Raw genomic sequence first — 11052 nt, 5'->3', positions numbered from 1 at the left:
CCACAACACCACAAATTTTGCACAAATTAGAAGGCTTGTAAGTGGGGAAGGGGGGGGGATGCCCCGTGCAGCAAATCTGCTTTCAAAACAGGGGAGATACACACAGTGGCCGGGGGACAGGGGCAGGCAACTACAACGGTTATTCAAAGGCCGGGATGCGACACTCCACAACAGCTTTACGGGTCATTGTGGGAGGGTGCACAGAATTTTCTTCCGGGCCTCTGTTTCCCCTCCCCGCCCCGAACAGGATACACAAATGCCAAGATTGTGTGACTCTGGGCGAGAAAGAAAGAACAATTCATCCGAGCGCTTTTTAAGACAAGATCGCTGACTCAAGCACAGAAGCAAAATATGGAAAGGGAAGGGGGGGGGGGTTTGAGAGGAATTACCCTGTTAGTATTGGGGGGGTGGGGAGAGAGAAATGAGGCTGGGGTCTCAGCTAACAACAAGCCCCCTTGAACGAAACGGAAGACTCTGCGGATGACGGTACAGCGTGAGGGACGAAAGTTAAGCATCTGGGAGGGATGCACAAAAGGGAAGGGGCCACACAGAGCAGAGGCGGAGAGTCCAGTCGCCCCAAAGCAACGCCGAAAGTTTAGGGCAGAAAAGGACAGACCAGAGATAAATGCCTGGGAGGCGGATGTTGCATACAAAGTTCATAGCACGGTGCCAGGTGCGCTGATTCAGGTGGGCTCCACTGACCAATACTGCCCCCTGGTGGTCGCTGACAGTGCTGCACACCTGGGTGTGGGAGATCAACGGGGAAGGGGAGCAGAGACAGAAGTCCCAGATATGGCACAATTCACGAGGAATCGGAACCACCCAGCCAACGCAACCCCCCTCCCTTTCACAAAGAGTCTAGCAAGCCGTGCAAAATAGCTCCGGCGCAGGAAGTGAGGCGGACGCCCTTCCTGCCAGCGCCCGGAACGGCTGTACGACAAATGTGCGTCACAGAAGGGGGTTCTCTTCCCCCATCTCTGCAGGGCCGTGCAGAAAACAAGAAGCGCCAGCTAAATTTCAGCCCACTGGACAACTACGCAGGGGACGGCGGGTCTTGCGGGGAGGAGGGGAGGAGACGTCACCCCAAGAGGATTGTGGGAGCGGCTTGTCAACCGCCGTTGGCTACTGCTGGAAGGCAACTGCTGAACTGGGGTGTTGGGGGAGCTGGGGTGGGGGATAAGATCCCGGCTGCTCCCCCTCGCCCAACCTTGGTTGAAAGGGGGGGGGGCGCGAGTCCGTGCAAGCCTCGATCACCTGCCATGCTTTGATTTTTTTTGCATATGTTTTAATTCGTCTGCTGCTTCAGAAGCCCTTGGGGGGGGGGGGAAGAAAGGCGGGGAGCACATTTTGTAAATAAATAAAAAACAAACGCCTGGAAAGACAAAATGGCTTCCCTGACCCTTCTGTGTCTTCGGCTGTAGGGTCAGGAAAGAACAGGGGTGATTTTTTTTTGCCGTAAGGTGAGTGACCGGGGGTGGGGGGAGGCAGAGAGGGGAGGGGCAGTGCGGATCCCATGCTGAAACCAAGAGGGCTGGGCGGGATTGGGGGGGGGGGTCAGCGTTCTAATCAGCACAGTGAAGGACTCCGACGAGAGCGACTCAGTTTCTGTTTCCACGGAAGTTGCCCCACCCAAGACGGGGGCGCAGGGAAGAGCGGCCGGCTGATTTCTGCCCCCCCCCCCGGTGTCTACGGGGCTCGGAAGGCGCTGCTGGCCGCTCCGGTGGCTGCGTTGGCGGCGGCCGACCGCACGGTGGGGTTCGAGAAAACGCCAGCGGCGAACTCCTCCTGCGCCTTCTGAAAGCTGGCTCCGGTGCGGCGGTAGAGAGAGTGGATCTGGGGATGGGGGGCAAGATAAAGAAGGGAAAGAAAGTGAACCGGCTGCCACGTTTTTTATTAACTGCAGATGCTGTCCCTCCCCCTTTTAATCGTCACGACACCCCTGAGAGGTGGGCTGGCCCCAGAAAGAGAAAACAACCGATCGCTCCCAACGAGTTTCGGGACTGAAAAGCAAACCAGAGCAGTATGCATGGGGGGAAGAACTAGGACTAACGAAAGGAAACACTTCTTCATGCAACATGTGATTGGTGTTTGGAACATGCTGCCACAGGAGGTGGTGATGGCCACTCACCTGGATAGCTTTAAAAGGGGCTTGGACAGATTTATGGAGGAGGAGTCGATCTCTGGCTACCAATCTTGATCCTCCTTGATCTGAGATTGCAAATGCCTTAGCAGACCAGGTGCTCAGGAGCAGCAGCCGCAGAAGGCCATTGCTTTCACATCCTGCACGTGAGCTCCCCAAGGCACCTGGTGGGCCACTGCAAGTAGCAGAGAGCTGGACTAGATGGACTCTGGTCTGATCCAGCTGGCTTGTTCCTATGTTCTTATGTTCAGAGGCAACGAACCCTGATTCGTTAATGTTATTGTTTGTCTGGCTAGAAAATCTGAATAACTGAATGGAAACTGATCAACCAGGGGAAATCTGCCAGACTCTGGGATTGAAATTCCAGGTACCAACAAGATTGGGGGGGAAAATTCACTTTTACAGGAACATGATCTTCTGAAGATGCCAGCCACAGATGCAGGCAAAACGTCAGGAGAAAATGCTACTAGAACACGGCCATACAGCCCGGAAACCACACCGCACCCCATTTCCATTCAAACTGGCTCAGGGGCTTTTTTTTTTCAGATAAAAAGAAGAGTTTGGATTTATACTCCGATCTTTCTCTCCTGTAAGGAGACTCAAGGTGGCCTACAAGTTCCTTTCTCCTCCTCTCCCCACAACAGACACCTTGTGAGGCAGGTGGGGCTGAGAGAGTTCCGAAGAACTGTGACTAGCCCAAGGTCACCCAGCAGAAATGCAGGAGTGCGGAAACACATCTGGTTCACCAGATAAGCCTCTGCCACTCAGGTGGAGGAGTGGGGAACCAAACCCGGTTCCTCCAGATTAGAATCCACCTGCTCTTAACCACTACGCCACGCAGACTCTAGTAAAAAACAGTCCCGTGTGCAAGGGAATGTTTCCTAGGCCGATTATGTTTGCAAGGGAGAGGGGGGTGTTTCCATTGCCTTCCCCAGTTGTCTACACTTTACCCCAGCAACTCAGAGTCAACTTTGAGCTGGACATCTGAAACGTGACTTTTGTCGGGATCGAACTCGGGTTGCGAGCAGAGCGTTTGACCGTGGTGTTGCAGCTTACCGCTCTGCACAAGGGGCTCTTTTTGTTAGACTGCGCCAGACAAAACCCCCCCCCCCCCCCCGGTAGAAAAAAGATCCAGCTTTTCATGAGCCTTCGAAACAAAAAGAAAAAACCTGACTGGGTGATCCACGAGCAGCCCGCTCGAAGACCGATTCAGCCCTAAAAATATAATTGAATATATTGTCGAAGGCTTTCACGGCCGGAATCACTGGGGTGCTGTGTGGTTTCCGGGCTGTATGGCCGTGTTCTAGCAGCGTTCTCTCCTGACGTTTCGCCTGCATCTGTGGCTGGCATCTTCAGAGGATCTGATAGTAGGAATGGAAAGCAAGTGGAGTATATATACTGTGAGGTCAAAAGGTGAGGCCCTCTGAACAGAGTAGCCTGGTATGTGAGTCACAAAGAAGTCTGTAGCCTGGGAGTAACAATGAAGATTGCAAGGTCAATCCTAGGTTACTCCCAGGCTACAGCAAGGTCACTCCCAGGCTACAGACTTCTTTGTGACTCACATACCAGGCTACTCTATTCAGATGGCCTCACCTTTTGACCTCACAGTATATATACTCCACTTGCTTTCCATTCCTACCATCAGATCCTCTGAAGATGCCAGCCACAGATGCAGGCGAAACGTCAGGAGAGAAGGCTGCTAGAACACGGCCATACAGCCCGGAAACCACACAGCACCCCACTATAATTTAATACTTTTCCTCATCCCAACCCTTCCACGAACACTTGTAGGAAATACCAAGCCAGAGGCAAGATTGAATACCCTTGGCGTGAATAATCAGGGGTTTTGCAGCAAGGCAGCCGAGTTCCGCAACCGTCATGCATTTATTTATTTGTTTGTTTGTTAAATTTATAGGCCGCCTCATCCCCGAAGGGCTCGAGGCGGCTCACAACACGGCTGTTTTCTAAAACAGCAAATCAAGACAACATAAAATCTAAACCCATTAAAACTCACGCAGCAATTAGTAACAATAAATATAGATTAAAACCACAAAAGTTGTGTAAAAACACACACGCATATAGTGTGCCAGCTTAGCAAGACAACGCCAAAATTACGTGTCCAGTCCTCAGGGTGGAGGAAACAGATTTCAAAGCATGCCGGTGACACCAGGCGAACCCAAACGCCCGCACAAATCGTCGGCGCGTTTTAGGAACCGGTTTCCAATTTGCTCCACTTTCCCTTTGTCGAGTTTTCCTCGAACCGTTTCTGCTAATCCCGTGGAATGGATTTGCAGAGCCACTAATGGCTCGGCCGCATTTCCAGCAAGGAACGTCTTCCCTGGAGTCTCAGATTTCAGCGGGAATCGCCCACAAGCTTCTAGCATACGTTTGGGAGGACTAGAAAATGGCTTTGTTGCTTTTCTTTTCTTAAAAAAAAAAAGAACCTTCAAGAAGCCGGATTCCGAACTAAAATTCAAGTGTGGCACCCTCTCACTGCTCCGGCACACGGGCAGCTATCATCTGACCCACGTGGCATCGTTTACTGTATATTAATTTGTATTGTTGGATTGGATGGATTTACTGTTTGTCGTCGTTTTATTGTACACCGCCCAGAGCCCTTCGGGGATTAAGCGGTATACCAAATCCAATAAACAATAATAACAACAACTATAACTATAACAAGAACATCGTCTTGGACAGATTTATGGAGGAGAAGTCAATCTATGGCTACCGATCTTGATCCTCCTTGATCTCAGATTGCAAATGCCTTAGCAGACCAGGTGCTCGGGAGCAGCAGCAGCAGCAGCAGGCCATTGCTTTCACCTCCTGCAGGTGAGCTCCCAAAGGCACCTGGTGGGCCACTGTGAGTAGCAGAGAGCTGGACTAGATGGACTCTGGTCTGATCCAGCAGGCTTGTTCTTATGTTCTTAAATGCCTTAGCAGACCAGGTGCTCAGGAGCAGCGGCAGCAGCAGAAGGCCATTGCTTTCACCTCCTGCATGTGAGCTCCCAAAGGCACCTGGTGGGCCACTGTGAGTAGCAGGGTGCTGGACTAGATGGACTCTGGTCTGATCCAGCAGGCTTGTTCTTATGTTCTTAAATGCCTTAGCAGACCAGGTGCTTGGGAGCAGCAGCAGCAGCAGCAGCAGGCCATTGCTTTCACCTCCTGCAGGTGAGCTCCCAAAGGCTAGATGGAGTCTGATCCAGCAGGCTCTTTCTTATGTTCTTAAGGCCCTTGCTTTCACCTCCTGCCTGTGAGCTCCCAAAGGCACCTGGTGGGCCACTGTGAGTAGCAGAGAGCTGGACTAGATGGACTCTGGTCTGATCCAGCAGGCTTGTTCTTATGTTCTTAAATGCCTTAGCAGACCAGGTGCTCAGGAGCAGCGGCAGCAGCAGAAGGCCATTGCTTTCACCTCCTGCATGTGAGCTCCCAAAGGCACCTGGTGGGCCACTGTGAGTAGCAGAGAGCTGGACTAGATGGACTCTGGTCTGATCCAGCAGGCTTGTTCTTATGTTCTTAAGGCCATTGCTTTCACCTCCTGCAGGTGAGCTCCCAAAGGCACCTGGTGGGCCACTGTGAGTAGCGGAGAGCTGGACCAGATGGACTCTGGTCTGATCCAGCAGGCTTGTTCTTATGTTCTTAAGGCCCTTGCTTTCACCTCCTGCCTGTGAGCTCCCAAAGGCACCTGGTGGGCCACTGTGAGTAGCAGAGACCTGGACTAGATGGACTCTGGTCTGATCCAGCAGGCTCTTCCTTATGTTTTTATGGTCTTAACCAAAAGAGGTTTACAGATGCAGATATTTTTAAAAATCCCTTTTACAAATGGAAATTTGACAGATCCATTTGTTATGTAGCCAAACTGAATGGGCCTTAAATGTGGATTTAGATTTTTCCTGCTTTCTGTGAAAGGTGCAAGAATTACCGCTAGGGTAGAGTGGAATATCTTCAAGGGGTTAATCCCAAGGACTTGATCATTCGTCATTAAATGTTTGCACTTTACTATATCGAAGTTCGATACGTGGGGTGTATAATTTATTCCATTGAGGCATTTCCACTGCCGCTAGCACTTTTGTTTATTGGATTACAAATACTGAGTCTGCCATGGAAACTTGCTAGGTGACCTTGGGCCATTCACACAGTGTCACCCACCTCACAGGGGGTGAGTGGGATCTAAGTTGCTTTGGCTCCCCCCGGTGGAGAAATGTGGCATATAAACAAACAGAAGAAGAAGAGTTTGGATTTATACCCCACTTTGCTCAACCGTAAGGAGTCTCAACGCGGCCAATACACTCCTTTCCCTTCCTCTCCCCACAAGACACACCTTGTGAGGAAGGTAGGGGCTGAGAGAGTTCTGAGAGAACTGGGGCTGGCCCAAGGTCACCCAGCAGGCTTCATGTACAGGAGCCGGGAAACAAATCCGGTTCCTCACATAAGAGTCCACTACTCTTAACCACTGCCTCATGCTGGCTCTTGGACTAAAATAAATCATTGTTTGAAATCACTGTTGTGATGGTTCTAATCCAGGGGTTCTCAACCTTCCGAATGCCGCGACCCTTTAATACGGTTCCTCATGTTGTGGTGACCCCCAACCCTAACATTTACCCCTTTTACAGATGGAGAACGCTGATGCAGAGAGTCTTAGGCGACCCCTGTGAAAGGGTCGTTCGACCCCCCCAAAGGGGTCCCGACCCCCAGGTTGAGAACCGCTGGTCTAATCAATTATTTTAGACGTGAGACACAATTTAAAAATGAGGCACACAAACAACCTCTTTCATTTTATCCCACCCACCCCCTTCCAAATTCAGGGCTGTTAAGAGGTGCCATGATAGCCCTGTTTAGATATTTGAAGGGATGTCATGTTGGTGAGGGAGCAAGCTTGTTTTCTGCTGCTCCAGAGACTAGGATCAGGAGTCATGGGTTCAAGGGGAAGGAAAAGAGATTCCACCTAAACATTAGAACATAAGAACAAGCCAGCTGGATCAGACCAGAGTCCATCTAGTCCAGCTCTCTGCTACTCGCAGTGGCCCACCAGGTGCCTTTGGGAGCTCACATGAAGGTGAAAGCAATGGCCTTCTGCGGCTGTTGCTCCCCAGGACCTGGTCTGTTAAGGCATTTGCAATCTCAGATCAAAGAGGATCAAGATTGGTAGCCATAAATCGACTTCTCCTCCATAAACCTGCCCAAGCCCTTTTAAAGCTATCCAGGTGAGTGGCCATCACCACCTCCTGTGGCAGCATATTCCAAACCCCAATCACCCATTGTGTGAAGAAGTGTTTCCTTTTATTAGTCCTAATTCTTCCCCCCAGCATTTTCAATGAATGCCCCCTGGTTCTAGTATTGTGAGAAAGAGAGAAAAATTTCTCTGTCAACATTTCCACCCCATGCACAATTTTATAGACTTTAATCCTATCCCCCCTCAGACGTCTCCTCTCCAAACTAAAGAGTCCCAAACGCTGCAGCCTCTCCTCATAACGAAGGTGCTCCAATCCTTCGATCATCCTCGTTGCCCTTCTCTGCCCTTTTTCTATCTCTTCGATATCCTTTTTGAGATGTGGCAACCAGAACTGAACACAGTACTCCAAGTGTGGTCGCACCATGGCTTTATATAAGGGCATGGCAATCCTTGCAGTTTTATTCTCAACTCCTTTCCTAATGATCCCCAGAACTTCAGAACTTCCTGACTGTCAGGGCTGTTCGACAGTGGAATGCACTCCCTCGAAGTGTGGTGGAGTCTCCTTCTTTGGAGGTCTTTAAACAGAGGCTGGATGGCCATCTGTCAGGAGTGCTTTAACTATGTGTCCCTGCATGGCAGGGGGTTGGACTAGATGGCCCTTGGGGGTCTCTTCCAATTCTGCGATTCTACATGGATCTCTTTGTCTTCTCCTCACACTCCCCCTGTGAGGTAGGCCAGAAGAAGAGCAACAGGAGGCAGGTCCGCAGCCGGAGCCACCTCACCACCACGGTTGCCGAGACACACAGCAACAAACCGGCAGGGCCACGAGCGGCGGGGGAGAGGGAGGGGGTCAGAAAGCTAACAGAGGTGTGACCTCGACCCTTTCCCACACTTACCCGCTTCAGCATGACGACGCCCAACACCGCCACGGCGGTGAATTGCGTGGCCACCAGCATCATGAGAACAGCCACGGCGGTATTCTGCTTCAGCGCCGAGAGACTCACGATCCAGCCACTTCGAGGGGGCGGGGTTCAGGAAAAGAAAAAGGACAAGTCAGACGTTGAGGGATGGCAATGAATGAATAAAGGTAATGAATAAATGGCACGGTGCCAGGGCAGTTTGGGACACACCGCATCAGATCTGACCAGCTCCGGGCGGAACTCGCCAAGGCATAAGAAGATTTCCTCTAGTGTAGGAATGCTTCGTGTGCCACTGGAAGGCTCAGAATGTCTGGATTACATAATTAATTTACTTACAGTCATGGACCAATGATAAAGACCGAATAAAACAATAAATCAAGAGCAGCAGCAGCAGAAGGCCATTGCTTTCGCCTCCTGCAGGTGAGCTCCCCAAGGCACCTGGTGGGCCACTGCGAGTAGCAGAGAGCTGGACTAGATGGACTCTGGTCTGATCCAGCTGGCTTGTTCTTATGTTCTGTTGTGGGGTGGGCATTGTGATTATAAGCCTCCTCAAAGATCGAGAAAGGCAGGGTATAAAAACCAACTCTTCCTCTGCACATAAGGTCTGCTGGGTGATCTTGGGCCAGTCACAGTTCTCTCAGGACTCTCTCAGCCCCACCTGCCTCACAAGATGTCTGTGGTGGAGAGAAGAAAGGAAAGGAGCTTGTAAACCCCTTTGAGTCTCCTTACAGGAGAGAAAGGCAGGATAGAAGAAGAAGAAGAAAAGGAGGAGGAGGAGGAGGAGGAGGAGGAGTTTGGAAGGAAGGAAGACAGAGAGAAAAAAGAAACAAACGAAGGAAGGAAGGAAAGAAAGAAAGAAAGAAGAGAAATAAACAAACAAACAAAGGAGGAGGAGGAGGAGGAGCAGGAGGAGTTTGGATTTATACCCCTCCTTTCTCTCCTGTAAGGAGACTCAAAGGGGCTTACAAGTTCCTTCCCCTCTCACAACAAACAGCCTGTGAGGTGGGCGGGGCTGAGAGAGCTCCGAAGAACCGTGACTAGCCCAAGGTCACCCAGCTGGCCTGTGTTGCACAAGCTAATCTGGTTCCCCAGATAAGCCTCCACAGCTCAAGGGGCAGAGTGGGGAATCAAACCCAGTTCTCCAGATTAGAGTGCACCTGCTTTTAACCACTATGCAGCTACTGCTCTCAAGTATTGCGGAAGCCGCAGGAGACACACAAAGGCTGGCAGATGACACAGAAGAAGTTTAGAAACTCAGAAATGCATAAAATAGATGTATATTATGGTATAAAATCAACATATTTTATCTTTTAGCACCATAAATATACAGTTTCTTTTTTTTTTTAAGTTAAAAGGAAAGGAAAAGAAAATTTCAGACTTATTCTTTGGTGCAAAGGGAGGGCCAAATTTTTTTTTTTGCAGATTTCCAAATTGCCGAGGGTGATGTGGAAGGGATCGCAAATTTTAAAAGATGTTTTATGAATTTTAATAGGTTTTATTAATCTTAAACAGGTTTTACTGATACAGGTTGTAATTGTTCTTAGGTTGTATTGGGTTTTAAGGCTTTTATGGACGATTGCCCACGGCCGGCTCTGCCCTACCCTTGCTCCGTCCCGGCACAAAAGTCACGCTAGAGGTGCTCTTGCTTTCTGCGTGGAAAGCCAGAAGCACGGGGGGGGGGGGGGGGGGGCAAGAGAAAGTGCGCTGGGACAAGAAATCTTGCCCCAATGGGCTCCGTGTTCGACCCACCGCAAGGAGGAAGCGCGTTAGAACAAGATATCTTGCCCTGACTCGCTCCAGCGGCCTATGAGTCTTATGTTAAGAACGTAAGAACATAAAAACAAGCCAGCTGGATCAGACCAGAGTCCATCTAGTCCAGCTCTCCGCTCTCCGATTGTCTTAATGACAATCATTAAGTGCTGTACCTTATGATTAAGTGCTGTACCTTATGATTCTTGACAAATGTATTTTTCTTTTATGTACACTGAGAGCATATGCACCGGAGACAAATTCCTTGTGTGTCCAATCACACTTGGCCAATAAAGATTCTATTCTATTCTATTCTACTCGAAGTGGCCCACCACTGAGTCCTTCAGGGACAGGGCGGGATAAACATAGATATAAAATAAATAAATGTCGCACCAGATCCAGGGCTCAACACCCTCAGGGATTCCCCTCCCTACCTGAATCCCCAGCCCGGGATGCCGATGCACTGGAGGACATACACCACATCCTGCGCGAAGAAGATGAAGAAGAAGACGAAGAAGTTGAAAGAGCTGTCGCTCCTGGAAGAGGAAGAGAACGGAATCCTTAGAGATCTGGGAGAAGTCGTCGCAGTCAGCCAGCTGAGGGGCAAAATTGGCCATGCTGGCAGGGGCTGATGGGAATTGTAGTCCATAACATCTGGAGTGCCAAAGGTTCGCCACCACGGCAGTAGACCATCAAAGCTCAGATTTGAATCAAAACTTGATCCTCTCTGAGGGGCTACAAGACTCTCGTTAGTTTTGCCCCTCAGCTGGCTGGCAGGGGCTGATGGGAATTGTAGTCCATAACATCTGGAGTGCCAAAGGTTCGCCACCACTGGTCTACTGCCTGCTTCATCAGATTCCTGAGGTGGGCTCTCGGCAGGAAGGCATACATAAGAAGAGTTTGGATTTATATCCCTCCCCTTTCTCTCCTGTAAGGAGATCCAAATCCAAATCCAAAAAACCTTTATTAGGCATAAAACCAGTGCCAACTGTAAGGAGATTCAAAGGGGCTGACAATCTCCTCCCCCCCCCCCCCAACAAACACCCTGTGAAGCGGGTGGGGCTGAGAGA

General features: G+C 50.3%; 1 protein-coding gene across 1 annotated transcript; it reads right to left on the bottom strand.

The window, feature by feature from the left end:
* Positions 1-391: 391 nt before the first annotated feature.
* Positions 392-10551, bottom strand: LOC125425610 (secretory carrier-associated membrane protein 3-like; the record flags this gene model as incomplete). Its single annotated transcript, XM_048483183.1, has 3 exons — positions 392-1833; positions 8210-8327; positions 10417-10551. Coding segments are annotated over 3 exons (400 nt in total), but the record flags the coding sequence as incomplete, so codon positions are not given.
* Positions 10552-11052: the final 501 nt, after the last annotated feature.

Source organism: Sphaerodactylus townsendi, unplaced genomic scaffold, assembly GCF_021028975.2.
Source record: "Sphaerodactylus townsendi isolate TG3544 unplaced genomic scaffold, MPM_Stown_v2.3 scaffold_946, whole genome shotgun sequence".
Lineage (NCBI taxonomy): Eukaryota > Metazoa > Chordata > Lepidosauria > Squamata > Sphaerodactylidae > Sphaerodactylus > Sphaerodactylus townsendi.
This window is presented reverse-complemented; position numbering and strand designations above follow the sequence as displayed.